Source organism: Crocodylus siamensis, chromosome 5 (genome assembly GCF_052110815.1).
Source record: "Crocodylus siamensis isolate JL-2025a chromosome 5, ASM5211081v1, whole genome shotgun sequence".
Taxonomy (NCBI): Eukaryota; Metazoa; Chordata; order Crocodylia; family Crocodylidae; genus Crocodylus; species Crocodylus siamensis.
The window spans coordinates 75,197,930-75,223,392 of NC_143399.1; the positions used below are offsets into that span (position 1 = coordinate 75,197,930).

At 41.7% G+C, this 25,463-nt stretch overlaps 1 protein-coding gene across 4 annotated transcripts in view; it reads right to left on the reverse strand.

The window, feature by feature from the left end:
• The window catches only part of MOCOS (molybdenum cofactor sulfurase), a 406,903-nt gene that overhangs the window by 173,288 nt on the left and 208,152 nt on the right, over window positions 1-25,463 (reverse strand). For all 4 annotated transcript variants that reach the window (XM_090049140.1, XM_090049141.1, XM_090049143.1 and 1 more), the window contains one exon: window positions 2,864-2,940. In XM_090049140.1, coding sequence (XP_089905266.1) covers window positions 2,864-2,940 — 77 coding nt within the window. The remainder of the gene's footprint in view (window positions 1-2,863; window positions 2,941-25,463) is intronic.

The window sequence follows — 25,463 nt, forward strand, 5'->3', positions numbered from 1 at the left end:
TGTATGAAAGCAGTTTATAACAAAAGTATGTACACACCACAGGCTCGCCTCATCTGTAATCTGCATCACAAAGTAGAAAATCCTTATTTCTCAGGGACTCTGTTAGGCTTCCAGTGGTCAGTGAAAGCTCTGCTATAGGTTTCCATTGGAATGAGACTTTGAAGAGCTACACAAGTCTTCTCGCAACACTCCTCCTTTATCAAGACCATAATTAGTTTTTAAGCATGGGGTCAAATCCTGAGTGGTGCTGAACATCTGAAACCTCTGTTGAAGCCAACAGGAAATACAGATGCCCAGTAGGACTGTGCAAAGCTTTGGTTGCTGATTTGATTTGGCCTGATTCGGTGGCCAAATCTCTGAATCCAAATCGAATCAAGAATGGAATCTCTCCGAATGAAATCTGAACCCTCCGAATCAATTCAGGGAGATTTGGCAAGATTTGATGATTTGGACATAGATGCAGCTTTAAAAGTTTTTTTCTACACACCTTAAGGTACCAGGCGGCTTGTGAATGCTGCACTGCTGGGATGGATGGAGTATCCCACGGGAGCCTCGGGGGCTCCCCAGCACGCTTGGCAGCAGACCCGGAAGTAGACCAGAAGCACTTCCAGTCCACTTCAGGGTCTGCCAGGGAGCGCACAGGGGTCCCCCCACCGTGCCTGCCCCACTCGGCGACTGGTCCATCCTGGGTCTGGAGGTCACCCAGGGTCCCTCCCATGGCTAATCACTAAGCCAGGGGGGACACAGAGTGTCCCCCCCACCACATGCTCGGCAGTGGACCTGGAAGTGAACCAGAAGTACTTCTGGTCCACTTCTGGGTCCGCTGCCGAGCATGCAGCCAATGGCTCTCTGGACATGGGTTCCTTTTGGGTTAGATGCATGTGTTTGATGCATCTGTGCTTGAAAATAACAAACTAAGCTGGACAAAAGGCTGAGGTTCAAATGTTTCATGACAGCTATGCACATACTGCTGTGTGCAACTAGCAAGCAAAACGCCAGTTTCATGAGGTCAGTGTATTCTTTGTGTGCAAATAAACAATACAAAAGAGCTTTCTTATATATGTGCTCAATAGGAAGATCACTCCCTATATGTAATCTTATGAATTTTCCGAATAGGCCACTAACCTAATTGCAAAAACAGATGCTCTTAGGGTTGTATTACTAGGCCTAATAAGATGCAGTTAGTATAAACAAAGACATATTATATATCCTAGAGTCAACAATACCCCTTGCACTAACTTAACAAGGAGCTAGCGGTTCTGATACTATATACTCACACTTTTTCTACAAGGTAGTGCAACTTTAATTTTTGCTAAATATTTCACAGGGGCTCAGACAATGAGCTCTGAAAAGGATCTGAAGGTTCCAGCATTTTCTGGCAGTCCTATTCATACCTCTATTAGGAGCTCTTCAGGCTCCCTAAAAGCACATACCTCCTGCAGAAAGGAGCAATGCACAAATGTGACCTGCTTTCTAATGTACATTCTCTGCAAAGGCTTTCTGAGTTTGAGGGCTAGAACTCTCATTCCATAAATCAAAGTGCCATTTACATGTATCTTTTTATGTGACAGTCCCCCAGAATCAGGGACCCCCAGAATCATTTAACCCCAGCCTCCTTTCCTGCCCATGGCAGGGGGTTGGACTAGATGATCTGCTTAGGTCCCTTCCAACCCTACCAACTATGAAACTATGAAAGCAGTGGTTAAAAGTAAATATTGTGTCATAGATTATATGAATATAGCTGACTGCTAGTTTCCAGCAGAAGTTGAAAATACTTTTCATTTTACTAAATTGTGTGCTATCACCATGTAGGTGCATAATTTCTTTGCATATAGTGAACATCTCAGTAAAGTGGGAAATATGTTTTTCATCCCAGCAGTATAAGCATGTCACTAGTTGGGTAACTTCAATAATAAAAAAAAACAAACCCAAACCATCTTATTATGAAGGGATGCATATTTGAATTATATAAGTATTTACGAAAAAATCAAAATGAGACCATTCACTCATCAGATCAGTTTTAAATCATGTCAGCCAAGGAAGCTTTTCATAGCTCTGAATTCCTTAATACCTCTCCCAGATCCTGCTTTTTACAATCCAAGAAGTGATTAGTTAAGAGATGACTAGTACTCAAACTCTTGAATTATTTTCACAGTGGGTTTACAATCATGTGGTTATGGTTTTTTTCATAAGATATATAGCTGCCCAGGAAAAAGGCTATATAAAAAGAGTAGAAGCACAAGATATTTTTCACAATACTTCCATTAAAATACACCACAATGATGCAATCTATTCTGTTGTAAAAAGTAAAAATCATTTGGGAAGTTTCTAGATAGATAATAGAACAATATTTACTATATACCAAGCAGTGTTGGGGACTTCACTAAATTGCTTTTACTGGTTCCCCCATGATTAGCTTTCCCATCTCACAAAAAGCTCTTCTGCATCAGGGCAAACACCTTTAGGTCTTTAAGTGCACTAGAAAACCTTATTGCTGATACTACAATTGAAGTCAGCTCAGCTAATTATGACCAATATTTTTTCTACATTTTTGTGTCTATGCATGTAGTGTAAGTTTCACATGTTTGAGCAGCTCAAGACTTTACATGTGTATTTAGGAAAAGGTCCACAGATATTTTTTGTTTACTACCAGTGACCCACAGTGACTTGAAAAAAAATCTTATCTGCTAAAATTGAATATACCCAGTCACTCATGTGGTCCTGGTCTCAGACCAGGAAACAGTAGGACAAATCTATCTCTGTGAATTAAATTACAGGAATATAAAATAAGATCAGATACAAGATATGCCTTACAAATTAATTTGGAAAATCACTTTCTGTGCTGGTCACATTTGAGACTGACCTGTAAGTCTTTCCAAAGCATCAAATCCATGTTTCAGTGCAATGATATCAAGAAAGGAAACTGTCCCATCTTCAAATCTAAAGAAAAAGTAAACAAATAAGCACAGTAAACAAATCATGGAGCCACTGTACATGCATAGAATTGAAATACTTTAACAACACGATTATAAATTTATTTAAAATTAAAAAGAATTTGCTGAGGACAAGATTTTTCCCAGCAGAGATCAGTCTCGAGGGCTAGGGACAGAAGTTACATATAAACCAGTTAAAGTCATCAAAAACTGGTTTAAACCTGTAACAGAACAGAAGTTAGGTACACATAAACAAGTTTCAAAACAGCCAAAACAGATTTAAGATAAACCTGGCTGAATACAGACTTAACAGATTTGTGTCATACTGGTTTATGAAACTTCTGTCCCAGACCCCTTCCTGGTTCAAGTTAAATCACAATGCCTCAGCATGCTTTCAGCCCTGGGCTGGACTGTGCTGTCTGCTCCAGAGAGCAGGGCTAGCCACACCTCTCTACTCCCTAGCCTTAGCAGTGAGGGCTGGTTTACTGCAAACCCCAGCTGGGGTCTAGGGTCTGGGGCCAGGCAGTGGGGCTCAGCGTGCTGGCCACATCTCCTGCTCTCCATTCTGCTAGCTGCAACCATGGACTACAAATCCCAGAGGCACTAGGAAGCAGGAAGAGGAAGTGATGAGAAACCCTGCAGAGTCCTGCTGCTGTAATTTTGGACTGCAAATCACAGAGATCTCAGGGGCAGCATGAAAAGAAAGGCCAGGCAGAGTATGGGCTGGGGCCTGGCAATGCCCCTTATACTCCAGCAGGGAGGGTAGGGAAAGCCATAGAGGAATCCTTTCTTCACTTTAGCAGTGGCTGTAAGGCACGCTCTAGCACCTCCCAGCATCTGGCTTGAGCCACTGCAGACACGTGGCTACATTTCCTGAATCAAAAGTCTGTTCACTTGTTTGTCAGTTTAATCTCTGCAAGCTTAGACTAACCTGCAAAGACTGAATTAATTCAGCCTCGGGCTTTTTGACTGTCTGTACTTGGCCTTAGTCTTATTGGTCATATTTATACCACCTCTCTGTTGGGCCTTAAAACACCGCTGAGAAATAATTTCCATCTTTTCACTCCCGCTTCATATGGCCCATGCCCTGGCAATTAGGCATTGCCAATAGCTCAGATGGGTACTGAGGGTATGGTCTGATACCTCGGTTAGTCTCTGTCATGGGAGAACCTGAGACCAGCACTGGGGCAGGTGCTCAAGGTACCTCTGAGCCTATTATTTCCCCTAACTGCTAGCTGGGATACACCTGCCATGAAAGGAAGCGGGTAGAACTTGTTTCCCAGCAGTAGCCCCTGACTCAGGGAAAGGCAATGAACACATGATCACAGAATCATAGAAATCACAGACCATCAAAAAGTCAGGCTTGAAGGGACCTCAAGAGGTCATCTAATCCAATTCCCTTCTCGAGGCAGGATCATCCCTATAGGAATCATCGTAAACTAGTGAGAGATTGGTGATTATAAGGTATTTAGTGGAATTTAGCAGATTCATTGAAATCTGACAGAGGCCATGATGTGAGTGCTTCTGTTATGCCTGTTATGGTAGCTGGAGCTCCAAATATGGTACCAATGCACAGATGCTTCAACTTTAAAAAAGCAGACTGGAGAGGCTTTTCTGAACACCTTGACAAAAAGGTGACACATATCAAACCAGTCTTAGATAACTATGAGCTTTTCGTGAATCCACTAAGCAAAACCTCCAAGAGGTATCTACCAGGATTTACTCCCATGCTAGCAGCTAAATAGAAAAAATACCAGTAAATGTTTCAAATAGATCCTCTCTCAGAAGACACTATTGTGGCAGGGACAGTCCTAACTAACAAGCTCCAAGAAGAAAGGTGATGGAAATGGAAAGAATTGATCAAAGGAACAGATACTACCCACACTAGCAGGAAAGCATGCTTAACAACCATTTGCAAGCTGAGTAACGACCTGAAGAAAGTACAGCAATATCACAACATCACAGCCACCCAGGTAGCTCACCAGCTTCTACTCAACAGTAAAGATCTGAACAGCCTAAAATACGGTTAGACAGCAAACTGATCCAGAGGAAAATCAATTTAGCATGTCACCTACAATAGATTAACTTGATGCAGGAATAAATCACTTGAAGAACGGCAAAGCAGCTGGACTCAATGGTATATGCAAAGAGCAGATCAAGCACTCTGGTGCCTCAACAAACTTACGTGTATTACACCTTTTTAACAATTGCTTATCAACCTTTAGAATCTCTACACTATGGCAACTATCCTGTGTAACAGTTCTATTAAATCCAGGGAAAGATGCCTCTGGCCCAGAGAAATTTAGGCTGTGTCACTTCTGTGCTTTCTTTATAAACTTTACAAATGCCTTATTCTCAATTGTCTTTCACCTCATATCGAACAACATCTAATACCAGAACAAGTCAGATTCAGACTAGGCAGGTCCTCCACTAGCTATCACCCAGCATACAGAAGATGGATTCAAGAAAAGGATAACAGGTGTTGTGTTTGTAGACCTATCAGCGGCATATGACAGACAACCACCGAAACATGCTTGCCAAATTCTACAATATGACATGTAACTACCACCTAGTGCAGCTTATCCAATCTCATTTGAAGACCAGACATTTTTACATAGAACTGTGGAAGAAATGGAGCCACTGGAGATGACAACAAAATGGCCTCTCGCTTGGTGGCAGGCTAGCAACAATCATTTTTAACATATATACCAATACCCAACTCATACAGGGTAATATGAGGAGTGTTATATATGCTAATGAACACGTTGCAAGAAAAGGACTTCACCATTGTTGAGAACAGACTAACATGTGCACTGAGCAACCTCTCAGATTACTACAATAAGAACAAGTTTCCCACCAACCCAACCAAGACCCAGATCATAGCTTTTCACCTAAACCATGGAGAAGTCAAGTAGAAACTAAACATCACCTGGGATGGAATCCCACTGACTAATCAACTGAACCCTATGTACTTGGGGGTTACACTGGACTGAACGCTTACCTTCAAAGCACATACAGAGAAGATGAAAGGGAAAGTCACCACCTACAACAATATATTTTGAAAGTTGGTCACCTCAAAGTGGGGAGTGAATCCAGCTATATTATGAACACTGCTATTACCGTGTTTTACTCCACTGTAGAATATGCATGTCCACTATGGGAACAATCACTTCATGGCAAGAAGCTAGGCCCAGTTCTAAATGACAGCTGTCATAGGATGTCTAAAGTCAGCACTGAAGGACAGCCTGTACTTACTGGATGGCATTGCACCACCTCATATCAGAAGAAAGGATCAAGGCAGATGGAATACCCCAGGCATCCACTCTATGGTCACATGTGAAAGAGTTTGGTGACCAGTGTTGCACATGATGGCTAACAGGGCACGACTGAGGTTATGGAAGGAAAGGCTATGCACACTCAGGTGCTCTGAAATGGACCTGGAGGCCCAGGAGGACCTTCTCAGAGAGGCTGATCTAGACTGGCCAACATGGTAATGCTGATCTAGACTGGCCTGAATCACCTGTGCATGCAAACTGTGCATGCAAACAGGATCAAATGGGGCTACTTTAATGACATGAATATATGCAAGTGCAGTGAAATGCAGACTAAAAAGCACCTGCTTGTTTGCTGACTCCTTGGTGAGTCCTATGTGAAGACGGACCTCACAGCAGCAATGGAAAGTTATTGCTTGTGCACGATTCAGGAAAAACATGTAGTTTAATGACATGGACACGAAAAGAAGAAAAAGGGGTAGGTGAGTGCCATGGGGCCAGTTTGAAGGCTGGATTCCACAGGTGGGGTTGGTGTATGTGGTTGGTGGTTGGTATGTGGTTGGTGTGTAGATCTGATGTGCAGGTCAGACTAACCCAGTCCATGGGGCAACCCTGCATGCTGGCTTGCCCTGCACATCAGATCTACCTACTGGCTATGCCCGTGTACTAGATCTGGCCATGGCCCGCCCCAGTGTAACACTACTGCTAAATTTCTGGACCTATGGGGAGCCCCACAGGGTGGATGACATGGCTAACCTATTATTAAAAACAGTGGGAGCAACTCTCATATACAACTATTAGGCCTAACGTTTGAAACATCAAAAATATCCTCTTATGTGCTATAAGTAAAGCCAAATGAAGATGGCATGGTCAATGTTCTGACATGGCAAGAACAGGAAGTAGTAAAATACACTCAAGAGAACCAAGGAAAAGGACCATGCTCCAAATCCTTTCCACTACAGAGCAGGGTACAACCCCCATGCTTCACACCAATCTGAACATGGGGTAAAATTCCTTCCTGATCTCAAATGGGGCAATCAATCTGACCTGAAGTCAAGGAGCAGGACCCTCTAGACAGGAGCCTCTGGGTTTAAGTCCCAACAGAAGCATCTGCATGCCCTAGTCAAAATGCACAGCTTTGGCTGTGGCCAATACCCTATGCTTCTGAGGAAGGCAAAAAAAAAAAAGTCCAGATATTATACTCCTACCAAAGAGGATGCCATATTCTGCAAGCTAGTTTTTCACATCAACTGCATGTTTATGCAAGGCAAGAAATATTTTTCTGGTTGTGCTCTGTGAACCTAGGGTCTGTAGGCATTAGGGTAAAAGACCCTATATACCTGCTTAACTCCCAGCCCAAAGAAGTGATTCAGCAGTATTGATAAAACTTTCACTTCCTAAAAATATAGCCAGGGGCACAAGCAGACTAGTACCAAATTCCTTTCCTTTCTTGAAGCAAGCAAGAAAATATAATCAAGATTCTATCCTTGTATGCATTCTAAAAATGAAATATTAGTAAAACACTAAATGGAGTTCATTAGAAATGCCAAGAGGGAAGGTCAAGAATGTCTGTTCTCCCTTCCTGGTAACAAAAGGAGACAACCAACAAAACTGAAAGGGGACAAATTCAAAACTAAGTAAATACTTTTTCCCACAACATGTAATAACACTGTAGATGTTCTAGCCATAGGATGTTGTTCAGGGCAAGAATTTAGCAAGATTCTGGGGAGGACTGGATGTTTATGTTGATTATTCAGAGGAATAATTTTTAATAATAACAACAAGTATATTGGACAGGAGATAAAACCTCATGCTTCAGGGTATCAACCTTTGAAAAGTCATATTCCCACTGGAGACAAGTCATCCCTCAGGCAGACAGCCACTGCTTGCTGTGTTTGCAAGAAGCCAGGTCTGCCCCAAATACAGCAGTCATGTTTTATGGACATTTAATTATTTTTGTTGAACTCCCCTGGACTCTATCCAATTTGTTCACCCTTTCTTGAAGTGTGGAGCCCAAAACTGGATACGGTACTCCAGATGAGGCCTTACCAGTGCTGAAAAATGTAGGACTCAGTTCCTGTGACCTTGAATATGACATTTTTGTAATACATCTTAGTATGCTATTATCTTCTTTGTAACAATATTATATTGTTGACTCATTCAGCTTGCACAGTAATCCAATATAATACCCAGACCTTTTGTTACAGTACTGCAGCCTAGCCAGTCATTTTATTTATGTACATTTGATTGTAACTTCCTCCATGTAATACTTTGCATTTATCCTTATTGAATTTCATCCTCATTTTCATTAACCATTTTTCCAGTTGATCAAGGTAATTGTAAATGTTTATCCTGTCTGCTAAGGTGCCTGCTACCCTACCCTATTTGATGTTTTCCCAAATTAAGTGTGCACTCAGTTTCAGACTCCAATATTGGATGCCACTAGCCCTCGGACAGTCCCGCTGGTGGAAACCTCACTTGATACCTCTTCTCCCAATCTAAGACCCAGCCATTAGTGACTATTCTTTGAGTATGATTATCCAACCAGTTATGTATAGTAGATAAATCTTATAGTAGATGTATCTAGGCTATACTGCTTTATCTAGGCTATACTTCTTTAGCTTACTTACAAGAATATTGTGGGAAACAGTATCAGAAGCCTTTCTGAAATTGAGTTATATCTCCCCCTCCACAAAGCCCATCATCTTGTCATAGAAGGAAATCACTTTGGTTAGGCATGCGTAGTTTGTATAATTTCCTTTATGGCCTGCTTTCTTATTAAATATATCATTTTTAAAATACAGGGAAATGTTTTAATGGCCACAATCAAAGATGTACAATTAAAAAGGCAATAAAAGGTTTTAAAAGGTATCTGACAAACTATGTATTTGTAAGTAAAAGAAATCTTAACAGAATGGCATTATAGCTCTCTCACTTCTCCAGAAACACTCATAGAATTTTTCTAACTTATCTTTTTTTCCACTTTTCCACAGCTATCAACTAATTTAAACAATGCAAGTGACATTGACAGGAGAAACACATGACAAATATATAATACTTCAAAAAGACATTCAGGGTAGCCCCAGATGAAAGACTAATGTAGAAGATTAGTGAGTACTGTCTGGATAGTAAAGTGCTCAATTGAGTAAAATAACTGTCTGGATAAAAAGCCAGAGAATGGCAGTAAATAATTGCAGATTAAGTGGGAGGAGATAAGCAGTGAATTGCCAGAGGCTAACAGATTTTAAGGCCAGAAGGTCAATCATGATTATCTAGACTGAAGAACCTCATCCAGTATTTTTTTTTTTAATCAAACCTAATAACACTTAAAACTTAAGTTTTTAATTTTTTCCCCTGAAAAGCTAATGGCAAGTCTTGTTTGTAACAGTGGCAGAAAAAAAGAAGTTACCCCCCCCCAGTAACTGGAGTTTTTTTAGATGGTCCAAATGAATATGCACCACAGCACTCAAACTTGGAGTCTCTTTCCTTTACCATTACCCAAACAGTATGCCATAGCTCCACCTCTCCTTGTGCTCTACATAGAAGGATAAAGGATGGATGGCTTTCTCTCTCTAAGTTTTCTCTCAACTGTATAATCTTCTGTTATTTGCAAATCTAAGGAAAATATTTTAGGATGTGCATGTGGATAATACATCTTCAGAAACTCCAGTTATCGGTAAATGAACTTTTCTCCTTCAACTATTGTCTACATTGTCTCTGCTCTGGGTGAGTCTATATGCATTTCTGCTTTGGATGTACATGAAGTGAACCAAACAGTAACTGAAGGACCAGTCTGCCAAATGCAACATCTGTCCAAAAGACATGTACCATCTGTAACCGTGTCATATTCTATTAAGTTATGAAAGAAATTCCGGATGGCCTCCCACCAGTGGAGACACTGCACAGGGAAGTTATGAAAACTGAGTGGACTGTAGTGGACTGAGCTCTGAATGCAAAGGCGCCTTCACCTTAGCAGCCTAGTATCACATTCAACACAGTCCAATATCAGATTCAGGTGGAATCAGGGCAGGATCTTGTGATAAGTCCTCAAGGATACTTCAGATAGAAGAAGCTACAGAAATGTATAAGCTATATATAAGATAAGGGCTCAGAGGCTAATGTTGGTTCTCCAACCTGAAAGGTTTGATTTAAAATCATCATCAGACAAGTAATAAAGGGAAAAATTCTAGCTTTTTTATATATATGGGAAAGGTCCTTCCCTCGTATCAGGGAGAACTGAACCACTGGGACTGTGCCACTCTAGTACTGAACAGAAGCTTCCCTGTAATCTGGATATCTCACAGCCAAGCTTGAAGCTAAACCTGGCATCAAGATACCGGCAGTCTTGTGGCTGAGAGCTCTTTGGAAACCCAGAGCCCTGTAGCTACAAAGAATGTTAAATGACTAGGACCATGGACATGGGGCAACAGCATCCAGAACTAATTGAAGTGAACTATTAGCTACTTTACGTCCTTCAGACAGGAGCCTCACATGCTGGTAAAGAATTTGCACAGAGGAAAGCTCTATCTTCCTGGAAGGACTCAGTAACTGGGTATTCAAGAAATGGAGGGTAAGAGAACTGGTTAGCCACAGAGCTCAACATGCTTGGATTCTTTTTCTTTAGTAGTTCAGTATAGCTGACTGGATTTCTAGCTGTTGTGGTTACTCCCTTCAAGGGTGGTACTGGATGAGTATAGAGGTACTCAGGCTTGCTGGGATGGATCTGATGCTTCTGGTCTATGCTCTCAGTCTCAGAAAGAGGCAGAAATCTTCCAAAACAACCTAGCTGGATCCATTAGCATCTTGTTAATTGGCCTGAACACTTCAGTAAGGCCTGAACCTTGCAATTTGTCAACTAGTCTGTGAGCAGGTCTACTGACATTCTCAAGAGAGATCTGAAGGGCTAGACTCCTGAAAACCCTACAAGTTATCCATCTCATGAGATGAAGGAGGCATGAGAGCCTCATCAGGCAGAAAGATGACAGTGGATGAGTCCCTCAGAAGCCATCTGCTCTCTAACTCTGTTTTGCTCTCTAACTCAGAATCCTTCTGATCTAGAAAAGGTAGTGGCAATAGCTACAAAAAATTGTGATGTTGATGCCAAGGGGCGTGTCTACATGCAATGCTTTACTTGAGACTAGAGATAATTACTGTGCAGTAAGCATTACCATCTACATGTGCAGGTGCTAACTGCGCAGTAATTTGCTCTAATAGCAAGTAAATTTGCTACCTATAAATACAAGTAGCAATTTTACTGCTGATTATTTGCTGTGCAGTACAGCACATGTAGATGGCTGACTGGGAGCAAATATGCTCCCAGTCAGGTGGGCAGCAGGGTGCAGGAGATTGTTTCCTGCTCCTGGGAACTGCCTGCTGCCAGGGCGGGGTCTGCCCCCAGAGCCCAGGCAGGGACAATGTCCCCCTGCCCCAACAGTAGGGAGCTCCCAGACCCCACTTTGTCTGAAGTCCCACACACTGTACATTCAACTGTTCTCTGAGCTGCAAAAGAGCAGCATGGGGTCACCAGAAGTCAAAGAATTACCACCCCCCCATGCAAAATAAAAGCAGAGCGGCACATGTGGCAGCAGTTCACACCACTCAAACCACAGTCTGGCTTCCCGGAGCTATGCTCTGTCAGCCAGCCTCCAAGTGGCAGGATCATTGCTTCTGCAGCCCCAGGAGGCCCCCAGGACCCTAGGTAAGGTTTCTGGGGCTAGCTCTAGGCTGGCCCCAGCCTCCCCTTCCCCACCTGTGGTAACCTGCTGCATGCCAGAGGGTGATTGGCACAGGTGTTCCCCAGGGACAACTAGTGGAGACACAAGGTGTGCCACCACTAGTTATGCCTGGGGAACCAAATGTCCACACCCCTGTGGACATGGTGAAGATGTCCAGATAGAGACTGATCTCTCCCCAGTGGCAGGGGAAGGCTGAGGGGCCATTATGAAAAAGACAACCATATAAAACAGACAGAAGCCCTACAGCCATTTTATTATATTGAAAGAAATCTATCTGGGAACACTAGTGGCCCCAGACTGTCTTCTTTTAGTGTCTCTGGGCTCTTGAGACAGATCCATGAATTAAGTGCAATTGTGCTTGATGTCAGAGCAGGGACTTTAACAAGTTAGTATTTAGAGGTGAAGGCAAGGCTGCAGGTCCAATACTAGAACCATGAGCAGGATGATAGGGCCAATAGGGCTGGTTCTGGAAGTATTGTATTGGTAGTACCATCCTTTCTGCAGAGTATAGCTGAGAACTTATCATTACACATTGTGGAACTGGGACTAGCAACCTGGATAAGGATAACAAGAAGTCCTTTTTCAAATACATAGGGGGTAAAAAAAAGGTACCAGGAAACGTAGGGCCTCTGCAGAATACGCTAGGAAACCTGGTGGTCACACCACACAATAAAGCTAACCTCTTTAACAATTTCTTTGCCTCCATCTTTTTGAGCAGGGACTGGGGGCATCCCTCCCACTGGGATCCCTGATGGACCCAGGGGAGGCACTGCCAGGCCCAGGGTCAGTGAAGACCTAGTCAGGGAACTTCTGGTGGGTTTAGACTGTTCAAGTCAGAAGGTCCTGACAATCTCTACCCCAGAGTGCTGAGGGAATTAGCAGAGGTCATTGAGGGACCCCGGCCCAGCTTTATGAGCACTCATGGTGCTCTGGCGAGGTGCCGGAAGACTGGAAAAGGGCCAATGTGGTCCCCATTTTCAAAAAAAGGGAGAAAGGAGGACCCAGGAAACTACAGGCCCATTAGTTTTACCTCGGTTCTGGGGATGCTCTTTGAGAAAATTATCCAGGAGCACATCTGCGAAGGACCAGCAGGGGAGATCATGCTTAGAGGCAACCAAAATGGGTTCATTCGAGGCAGGTCCTGTCAAACCAACCTGGTGGCCTCATATGAATAGGTCACAAAATCCTTGGATGCAGGTGTCGCGGTGGACATAGTATTTCTGGACTTTAGGAAGGCCTTCAATACTGTCTCTTACCCCATTCTCATTAAGAAATGAGGAGATATGGTGTTAATGCCTACATAGTCAGATGGGTTACAAATTGGCTGGAGGGCCACACCCAGAGAGTGGTGGTGGATGGGTCTTTTTCGACCTGGAGGGATGTGGGCAGTGGGGTCCCCCAGGACTCGGTCCTTGGGCCCACATTGTTCAACATCTTCATCAGAAACTTGGATGAGGGGGTGAAAAGTGCCTTGTTCAAATTCGCAGATGACACTAAGATGTGGGGAGAAGTGGGCACGCTGGGGGAGAGGGACAGGCTGCAACTAGATCTAGACAGGTTACAGGGGCAGGTGGATGAGAACACGATGGGATTCAATACTGACAAGTGCAAGGTACTGCACCTGGGGAGGAAGAACCAGCAGCATACCTACAGGCTGGGGAACTCCCTTCTTGTCAGCATAGAGGCAGAAAAGGATCTTGTTGTCATTATTGATTCCAAGATGAACATGGGCTGCCAATGTGAAGATATAGTCAGTAAGGCTAACCGCACCTTATCATGCATCACAAGCAGGTCCAAGGAGGTGATCCTTCCCCTCTAAGCGATACTGGTCAGGCTGCAGTTAGAGTACTGCATCCAGTTCTGGGCGCCACACTTCAGGAGGGATGTAGATAGTACTGAGAGGGTCCAGAGGAAGGTCACCTGCATGATCAGGGGGCAGCAAAGCAGGCCCTACGAGGAGAGGCTATGGGACCTGAACTTATTCAGCCTCCACAAGAGAAGGCTGAGAGGGGAATCTGGTGGCTGTCTACAAACTGGCCAACGGGAACCAGCAGGCTATGGGAGAGTCCCTGTTCCAGGAGTAATGAGGAATAACGGCCATAAGTTGACCGAGAGTAGATTCAGGCTAGATACCAGGAGGCACTACTTCAGTCAGGGTGGCTAGGATCTGGAACCAACATCCAAGGGAAGTGGTGCTTGCTCCTATCCTGGGGGTCTTCAAAAGGAGGCTAGATAATCACTTAGCCAGGGTCGTTTGACCCCAGCATTCCTTCCTGCCCATGGCAGCGGGTCGGACTTGATGATCTGCTCAGGTCCCTTCCAACTATGAAACTATGGAACAGGGATCATGCCAAAATTGCCATTTACTCTGCCTGGGAGAAAGCCAAGACCAGGGATCCCAAAGTTAGAGCGGAAATGGCCATGGGAGTTACATGACTAATCTTGCACAGAGGGATGGTCAAAGAATGCCAGAGGTATGTATACCCATATTTCTTTGGATCTGACTGAGGACAAGACACAAAGCCAGATAACTGTGCTGGAACACCGGTGCCAAATCTCTATAAGCTTCACTGAAAACTGTATTGGGCCAGAAAGTCTCAGAGGTTTTACAAGCTTCAATGGCATCCTTATAGGCCTGGAGAGTGCAAAGTGATACCAAATCCAGATCTTCCTCATGCAAACTGAACTACTGAAGGTCCTACCAGAGGTAAGGACATATGCACTCTTGCTGATGAAATGGTACTGGAAGGCACATAGTTTTGAGCCATATCTTAAGACCCAGAAAGACTCAGAGTCTGTTCTCATTCTCCTTTCTGGTGATGGTTGTCAAAATGTAATGTATGTTGAACGTTTCCTGGAGACATGAGATCCTATGAGGCAATATAGGTCCTTAGAATGTCTATATTGGCACAGGTAGGCATGGCAGTATCAAAGGATTGACTTGTCTTAAATCCCAGTATTGGGGGAGAAGGTTGGTTTGGGTGTTTAATAAAACAGGTACAGGAATAGAGAGATCAAAGAAGAGGCAAAAACTCACAAAATGACTTTGAGCATGTGTTGTAGGCCTCAAATAACCAAGCCATAGTGTCTTTCATTGCTAGCCAATGGCAGGTGAGAAGACCTGGAAAGCAGGAAGTGCACACTTCTCTTTATCCTATTGGTACTGAGCAGAAGAAGAGGGCAGTGCATGTGCACTGTTCAGGCAAAATGTCTCCGAGTCCAAGGCCTATGGCAGTTGCGCACCCAACTTCAGGATGTGTATACTTAAAACTGCTTGGATGTTGTACGCTGATGACCTGAAAAAGGGGCCACACATGGAGAACACATATTGTTTATGCCTAGAAACAGGAGTTCACCAGTGCACAAAAAGATTATGATTAGTACCAAGGAACTTCAGAAAAAAGTGCAGGCAGAAACAGGGTGATTTTGAAAATATACACAGGAAAGTATTAAAGATTTAGCTGAAGCTGAAAGAAATGGCACAGTGGGTTAAGTCCCAGGTAGCCATAGAGTAGAGGCTGAAGAAAGGATCAGTGAGAGCAAGATGACAGAAATATACTATATTCATCTCATTAGCCAGCCACAGCAAATACAACACTAGGAGTGTGTCAATATTAAAGAAACAGAGCAGAAGTGCTGTTATCGTACGAAATGCCTAGGAGCAACCCAGGAGCACCCTATTAGTTGGAACAACAAACCATTAGAAAAGGTAACAAAGAGGGCAGAGATGTTAAAAAAAAGGCCTCAGAGTCAAACTAGAATGAAAGGGAAGTTAAAACAATTACAGGGACATTCATTAGGCAGGATTTATCAAGCAGGAGACTGCAGTTTATCAAATTCTTAGCAACCTACATGTATAAAGGCTACAATCTTTTAGAGAATAAAAAGGTATATGATTGAGTGCATATGAATTTAGGAATATCTTCTTCTTAGAAAAGTTAAAAAAAAACAACCATAAGTGTTTAAAGAAAAACATTATTTTCCTATAAAGCTAAGACAAATCAAGGCAACAGCCTATATAATCTGTGTTGTTTTGACAGCAGCTAGCTAAACACTTTGTTCCTTATTCATTCTTTTTATAAAAAATATTCTTATTGCAGGTTTTGTTACAAAGACAGAAAACTATAAATTTGTTTCTTCCCTCAACAACATATCTGAATCAAGGGCTCACTACCAAGGCCCTTCCCTTTTCCTTTGTTTTTGACTCAGATGAATAAATCCAAAAAACATAGCAGCCTCATCAGGTGATTGAAAATGGATGTGCAAATACTACAGAGATGAAGTCATTATAATATGATATATTAAATCAAACTCACAGGCCAAGGTATGGAGAAAGAGGAGGGACTCCATACATATTATAAGTGTAGCATAGAATATCATTTGCAGTGCACCTTTTGTATTTTATGGACAAGATCCTATTCTATCTATTAGGCATAGAATCATAGAAAATTAGAGTTGGAAGGGACCTCAGGAGGTCATCTAGTCCAACCCCTGCTCAAAGCAGAACCGCCCCCAACTAGATCATCCCAGCCATGGCTTTGTCTAGCCAGGTCTTAAAAATCTCCAAGGATGGAGATTCCACAACTTCTCTGGGTAACCTGTTCTAGTATTTTACTACCCTCCTAGTGAGAAAATTATTCCTAATATCTAGCCAAAACTTCCCTTGCTGAAACTTGAGACCATTGCTCCTTGTTCTGTCATCTACCAACACTGAAATCTGTCTAACTCCATCCTCTTTGGAACCAGCCTCAGGTAGTTGAAGGCTGCTATTAAATCCCCTCAGTCCTCTCTTCTGTAGACTAAATAAGTCCAGTTGTCTCAGCCTCTCCTCAAATGCCTCAGCCCCCTCATAATTTTTGTTGCACTCTGCTGGACTCTCTCCAATTTGTCTACATCCTTTCCGTAGTGGGGGGCCCAAAACTGAATACAGTAATTGACATGTGGCCTCACCAGTTCTGAATAGAGGGGAATAATCACTTCCCTTGAGCTGCTGGCAACACAACTACCAATGTAGCACAGTATGCCATTAGTCTTCTTGGCAACAAGGGCACACTGCTGGCTCATATTCAGTTTATTGTCCACTGTAACCCCCAGGTCCTTTCCTGCAGAGCTGCTGCCCAGGCAGTCAGCCCCCAGCCTGTACCAGTGCATGGGATTGTTCCATCCTAAGCGCAGAACTTTGCACTTGGCCTTGTTGACCCTTATGAGATTTCTTTTGGCCCAATCCTTCAATTTGTCTAGGTCACTCTGAATCTTATCCCTACCCTCCAGTCTATCTCCCTGACCTACTACTCCTCCCAGCTTGGTGGCACCTACAAACTTGCTAAGGGTGCACTCTATGCCATCTTCCAGGTCATCGATGGAGGCATTGAACAAAACTGGTCTCAGGACCGACCCCTGGGGCACTCCACTTGATACCGGCTTCCAGCTAGACATCAAACTGTTGATTACTACCCTCTGAGCCCGATGCCAGATGTATCCAAGCATGTGGATTGGTATAATATTTATACCACTATTAAATTATATCACTATAAACTGTTCTAATATGTCTTACAGGTGTGAACAAACATAGAAGTAGGGTAAAGAAGTGTCATTTTAAAACCTTTTCCATTCAGGTTTACAGTTAGTGGGTTCAGCTCATTTATATCAGTATATGAGTAGACAGAGGTAACAGTTCAGTGAGAAAAGCTAATGTGCACTTCTGAGCAGCAAACCCCACTTCCTCTGTAAAGCCCATTTAAAGTGGTCTGGTCATAGCCTACCTGATAAAGAATAATCCTATTTTACCCTGCTTAAGTCCCTGAAAAACTGTTAATACCCAAAAGTGAGTAAATGCCTTCCGTCTTCACTGCCTTTTGTTACTAATTCCCAGAAGCACAACAGGACAGATCTGTGACAGCTGTGGTGGTGGCTATTTTTGTACCTTTGCCAAAGACAATATGTAGGGATGCTGCCCTGATTCTCCACTTCTCAGTTATGGTACTGCTTAGTTTTAAGGTAGGATAGGATCAAACTTAGTAATTAGTGAATCAGGATCTGGCCTACCTTTTTATATCCTTCCCAACTTTTTCACTTGACTTTGTTTACTACATTTATGCCCTTTAATAAACACAGAATATTTTTCCTAGAATTTGTCTATTATTTGTCTTCCTGCTCAAATGATTCTCATGCACATCGTCATTATTTACTAAACCCCAACATATGCAATTTCAAAGAAAATGTAATCTCCCTACTGTTCAGCTTTTGAGCTTAGCCTGTACCCTTATCCTCTGAAGAATTTACAGAACGCTTGTAACAATTCTGTTATTTGCTGAATGAAGCCTTAAAAACCTTGCAGTGCTCGATTTAGGCTTAAGATACTTAAGCAACAGTTTAGGGCCTCACAACATGAAGGGCCTCTAATAAGAAAAAAAACTGGACATTTTCATTCTAATATGACAAAAATATACATATATGTGGCTCCACAGTTAATGAGTTCATAAATTTGTGAAGAAATAACACTAATCCATCTAAAAATTTCATGAAAATCTATTTTCGTTGATTTTGTGGATTACAGCCTAGGGTCTCAGCATGTCATATTGCAGCACTGATACCTTGCAATTTTTAATTTAATATTAAAGCAAACCGTAGTGCTACGAGGTGTACTTACCCTTCTTCTTGGACATAGGAACGCTCTTCCAGAATATTTAACCGATTTTAAGAGCAAGAGCAAACAAATGCCTTGCATTACAACACATTTAGTTCAATAATTACTTTACATTTGATACTTTATATTTGATACTTCCCATTCAACAGTAGTTTCACTGATAGAATAATGGCTTAAGATAAACTTCATTTGAATGCTAGTCCAACAATCATTTCCTGAAGTAGCAGAGTCTTTGCAGCAGAAAAGGTAGATGCATTCCTGACTGTACAGAGATATAGTGCAGTGTGTCAACTCAAGAAATGATAGGCTTACCTCCTTGATCTCTTCTTACTCCAATTGAGCTCATTTAATCCCTGTCTAGATGAGTTCCTCCATTACTTAATTACATGCATTTAGAAAATACTGTATCATTTCTAGTTATCTAGCTAACTGGTTACAAAATTAAATGCATACTAAAAAAGATCGAAGCCCATCTAAATGTATTGGTTATAATGTTGACACTCTTAAGGGAATTGGTGCATTTCTCCCAAATCTGTGTTCTATGGACCTGCATTCTGAAGTCCTGTGCAATAGGTATTTATGTTCCCATTAATATATGCCTCAAAAGCAGTTGTAAGGTCATTGCCTTGCAAATAATTTCTTCAGGCAATCTGCATTATAATCCTCCATCTCTATGCTGTTTAAAGAGAATGGTTCGAGATGTTTCCTCTGACATCTCTATTCCAAGGAGAATACTGAATAGGAGATAGCTCATTTCAAAGATACCCAGTTCAGTGCTCTCCTCTATAGCATCCAATTTTGACAGTCAGAGACAAAATGCTAGGCTAGATGGACCACAGGTCTGACCTAGTATGACACTTCTTATGTCTTACTCTTTCTCTTACCTGTGAAGAAACCTAGCTGTTTGACATATCATCTACAGAAGGTTTTAAGAGTCTGCTAAAAAATCTTTAGTGTAAATTACACAGTATATACAAATCATGAGAGCAAGAAATAGATCTAAATACACACATATTCTGGTCAACTTTCCTTACTTTATTTGAGGTAAAAAAATGATATCATTTTAAAGATAATATCATCTTTAAACTTTAGCAGATTAAAGATATGCATAAAAATAGGCTGGAGCAGCCTGGAAACATATAGAGTTAATGGAATTGCAGGTCTCAACTAGGCTTCCAGTTTAATAGTTTTATCTTCCCTTTGAATGAAAAGCCTAAGCAACTAGACAGCACCTTAGCACTATGGTGCATTTTCCCTCCCTCAGAGTCACTTAAGAGCCAGGCTTTCTGCTAATGGTAAAATCTGGACTGAAGAAATGAAAACAAACTGCAATACTACCTCTAAATGAAGGAACTATTTTCAACACACGATTTTAAAGTTGAAATCTCTTGCTAAAATTACTGATAAATAGAAACTGATGGAACTTCTAGCTTCAGTTCCCCTTCTAAATAGGAGGCTGTTGCAGACAAACCAAAACACATCAGCTTACACCCTTTCTACCAAGGGTACCACTTAAAGAAAAAAGCAGTCTCTTTAGTTCGCTAGCGAACTTTACTTTCAGTGAAAAGCTCCTTCTTCAGTAGCCTCCTGGGGCACATCCAGATGAGTGCACATGTACAGATTGCAGCACTACAGTCCCATGATGGCATTCAATGAATTGCTAATTTGTAACACGGTAGGTTTTTTTGACATCAGGAGATCCTGGTTGTTGAAAAAAACCATGGCAGAAAAAAGAGATGGCACACATGGTGGCACCTGAAACTGCCAGGCTCTGAGCACCCAGATCGCCACCACTGCAGCCCCGGGAAGCCCCCAGGAACCAAGTAAGGCTCATTATATCAGTATATACCCAGATCACCACCACTGTAATCCAGGTGCTGGCCCCAGCCTCCCCTACTCCACCCAGGGCAACTTGATTGCATGGATGTTCCCTGGGGACAAGCAGCATCAGCACAACTATGTGCCGCTGCTATTTGTGCCCAGACAAATGCATATGCAGGCTCACCTGGACATGCCCCTGCAGTTGGTTCCCTGTAAAGAAGGCTAGTTTTCCTTTGATTACTACTTTCATTTGGCTATTGCCAAATGGGGAGCCAACCCTTCTAGGAGATTAAAGCTCAGACTCATTTTAGTTAGGGCCTGGTCAGGTCCTGGATCCATATGACAAGATAACATACCTGGTGGGGTTTATAAGAGCAGCCTGAGTTAATAAAAGACTTTAGGGACTTTGCCACCACATGTGTTTGACTTTGGAAGGGAGATAGTAACCTTTCCATTAGTAACTGACAAGGTCAAGAAAAATGCAACTCAGTTTCTATTGTACTGCAGAATTAATTCACGCCTAAAAGAATAAAAATAGTAAAAGCTTACTTATGGGCCAAATCCTGCTCTTTTTTACATCTAGGTAATTCTAAAACAACCCCACTTAGATCATGAGAAGCAACTGTCCCTTTTCTCTAAGTAAAAGGAATTAAAGGAAGTAAAAACGAATCTGATGTAAAGAGCCTATTTCTTGCATAAGCTGCTTTTATTTTCATAATCAGTCCCTTCTCAGAGTAGATTTACACTTTGAAGGGAGATATGACACAAGTTTCTTTCACCTTTCAATTAATTTTATTTTCCTCCAATTAAAAATGCATAACAATACAAAGTCAGTACAAGAAGGAAGTTTGCTTACTCCACTACTTTTTAATTTATTCTTGAATGATATTAAACAGGTCCCAGTGGGGAATCAGTTCCATGCACCCACGATACTGAATGACCCTATACCTTTCTTGCTGTATGTAGATGATGCATTATTAATGTTATAATCCCAAATTGACCTCCACAGATTATCAGATGTTTTTCAGTATTATTGCATCTCAAATAGCTTGGAAATCAACACAGCTAAACCCAAGGTATTGCTTATCAGGAATAAAAGGAAAAAACAATTCGTTTTTTACAGAAAATATCTTGGAATACATAATTTAACAAAAATCTGAGCTGGAATAAACACATTGAAAGTGTAAGCACTAAAGCAAAACAAGACTTGGGCAGAGTTTTATCCCAAGACAGGCAGAAGAATTCTGGCAGCAATGAAGGCCTACTGATGTATGATAGAAACTATTCTTTGTAGGGAGCTGAACTGTGGCATGCTGGCCCCATGGGCCACTTAAAAATAGAAAAGATCTCTAATTACTTTTTAAGGTGGCTTTTATCTCTACCTACTTCTATGATGGGAAAGGGGCTCATGTACTCTGAAGCGGGACTGATAAATGTGAGCTCAACTATTGGGTGACAATTAGAACTTTTAATGCCTACAGGACATCCTGAGACAGTGACTCCCAACCTTTTTTAGATTCAAGGCATCCTCTCATGGGACCCTCTGGAAAATGTCAGTTTTTAATGTTTACCTTCTTATTATAGAAAAATAATACAGCAATTCTTCTGTTGCAAAGAATTCAGAAAGCCCATGACGGGTCAGAATGTTTTTAAGGCTATGGAATCCTATTTTGAAACCTCTGGGTTTATCTTGTGAATCATGTTTGTAAGCCTAACATTTTGTGTCACCCCACAGCACCCTGAAGGAATCTGAAGGCACCCCTGGTTGCTATGGCCCCCTGCTTGAGAATCACCACTCTAAGAAGAGTAATTTAGAACCCCCTGCTTTTCCAAATTTACCCTTGTTCGGATGGTTAAATAATATCTATATTTTCCTCCAGACAAATTGTTTGCAAAATGTTCTGAGAGTCACTGATCTAACGTTAAATATGCCAGTATACGCAGATATGTTGACAAAGAGACTCCCTTGAACTTCCCTTTCCTTGAGATTAGTAAAGTACTCCTTTGGCCTCGAAATGTACCTATCTGCGGTACAAAACTACAAACAACAAGAGGACATTACTAGACTGATTCACCTTAATGAGAGCTGCAGTTGTCATGGGCATGTGTTGTTGGATCCCATATTCTGACAGAATATGTCCTTATAGAACAGATGAGATAGATAACTTACATAACTCTTTATGGCCTTCATTCTTTGAAAAAATAAGAGGAAAATGGATCTCTCTGTTAATGGACAATTTCAAATACTGGACTAATGAAGAAAAAAGAACTGACTTCTCTCTAACTATGTGGCGCCTGTTGTATACTCTTTAGGTGTATTTGCAGTCCTTGCACAAAGAAAAAAAGAAGCAAATCAAGTAGAATTCTCCTGTTTTATTTTACTGTCCACTGCTTCATCTGATCTTTTTTGTATCCTCATGTATTATGTCCTTTTTTAATTCTGTGTTAACTAGAATGGATAATCTTATTGTATGCTTTCATAATTATAAATCATATAAATGTTGTTACATTATGATTGTTCATTTTATTGTACTGTTTTAGCACAAGCTGTAAACAAACCACACTAACAATACGGGGGGAAAAACCACGATCATGTTTAAAAGTAGCTCTTTTAGATTTGCTCTGTATTATCTACATTTCAAACAAGTGCCTTGATAGATGTCATTTTTATGTTGTACAGAGATACAGCTGTTTATTTTGTTCCAAGCTGGCATTTTTCTGGAACTAGCATGGGAACAGAGTTTAAGCATAGAATGTGTGGCTAAAGGAACAAAGTATTTTCAGTCATAAAGTAATTGCAATTTCTAATGTTATTAAGGGAACAGGACATATTTGGTCTCATTGCTTGTTTACATCAGAACCCAATATTTGGAAATGAAATTTTAACAAACATAAAAGAGTATGAGATTCTGTCCTGAGTTATTCCAGGGATCCCAACTGAGCTGATATTGTGAAGCATCTTTATATTGTGACTGGTGCTCTCCGCCACAAGCTGTGCTGGGGGAGACTGGTCATGGGATATGATGATGCACTTCGCCTGTATGTCCTTCTTCACTCAGTGTCACTTGTTTTTACTTATCCATTTGCTAAATTAATACCTATTGTCACTGAGTCACTTTTGAAAGTCCTGTCCAGGGCCCATGAGAATATAAATCACTTTTGGAAATCTTGTACAAAGCCCTAGCCACTGAAGACATTAGGAAACCTTCTCTGTCATTTCAGTTGAGCCAAGATTTCACCTCTTAGGTTTTGATCTTGCCTAAAGTCAATGGCAGCAGTATCCAATCCATGGATTTCTGAAGTTATTTTAACATTTACATAACGCCCTTATCACTTGGATTTACTCATGTCACAGTTATTCTCCAGTTTTCATTCAGTAGATGCCACCTATGCATAGAAAAGTCAACTTTGGAGGTCACTTATTGTAAAAGTTATGTCTGCTATGGTTAATGTATGCTTACACAGTAATCTGAGTTCCCTATAATTGTGTGCACAATGGTGTGCTCCAATGAGCCAAGAATTTAAATCATAGCAGGACTGTAATAAATTATAGACTTATAAATAAGACACCTACTCTAACCATTTCAGCAACTCATTTTTACCTCAGTTAGAGACACATTATGCTTCCATGAATGATTACTGTTTCTAATGCAGTGAAATTAATATGCTTACCTAGTGCCTGAATGACTACCATTTGTGAGGAAGAAAATACAATCAATTAGATTTTATTTCTGAATTACCAGGGTGCCTCTCGCTGTATGCAGTTTGGTGAATTTGTAATTGGTAACTTTGTCCACAGTTTATATCTGTGGAAAAAAAGATCTTCCCTCCTTGCACAAATAAAAAGTATGCTTTGAATTAGTTATTCAAAATCAGGCCAGATGACACATGCTGATGTTATAGATTATTAAACCTCTCACTCATTCCCCTGTCTTTAAATAAAAGTATGCTTCTGAAAATGAGCTATTACCTACTGCAGCTGAGTTAGTTTCAGCTGGATGCAAATTTTCAATAAAATTAAAATTCTTACACACACAACATTTTTTTCAGATAAGTTATGATTTTATTTTAGAAAGAGCCGTCTGAATTAGAGGTTCAAATGACAGCATTTCAACCATGCTACATGTTATATTGCTATTCAACAAAAGATAATCTGCATGCAGAGAATACAAGAGTTTCCAGTATGGATGCTACAGGGTCATACCAGTTTAAAAATTAAACTCTGTTTCCCCTCTCCCCAACCTTAAGAATATCCCCCAATTACAGACCAATGCTAAAGGATTTGCCTCAGAATTCAGAGAGCATACTGGTCAGATTGTCCACTGTTGATATGGGAAAGTAATAACTATGATCCTTTCTAAGATTCTGAAGTGCATGTGAACAGTTAATGAAATTTCTTTGAAGAAGAAACTGATGTGTAGTCATGAATGCCATGTTCCCCCGGAGGCTGGGGTGGGAAGCGGGGCATGGTGAACTCCTGCAGGCCGTGGCAGCAAGCAGGGAGCTCCCGCAAGCAGGGAGATGCTGTCGGCAATGGCAACAGTGGCCAGCGGCGATCGTGGACTGCCCAGAGATGCCGCCAGTGGTGTTGGTGGTGAGGGGTGGTGAGCAGCGACCGCTCACAGGCACCTCCAGCAGCGTCGGTGGCACCTTTTCACATCGGGTGCACCACAATGCTTAGGAGGTACATGTGCACCCACGTGCACCCCCTACATATCCCCAATTGCTGTAGTTATGGGGTGTGGACAAATGTCCCCATAGCATTAAAGTGATGGAAGGCATTTGGACCTAAAGGAGAGCAGGGCATCACAAGCGTCTCAGATTTGGTCATGGCTCTAATAATTAAGTGAGTTTGGGCAGGCCAGTTCCATTATGCTTCAGTTTCCCCACCTACAGTTTTCCTCTCCTACTTGCCTTCTTAAAACTGTGGACTGCCAGGGGTGGATCTAGGATTTCCCAAACGGGAGCCCTCTGCCCCTCCTTGCTTCCAGCTCCCTCCCTCCACACTGGTGCAGGAGCCCTGGGAACTTCCAGGAACTTTTTTAAGTCCCTAAAG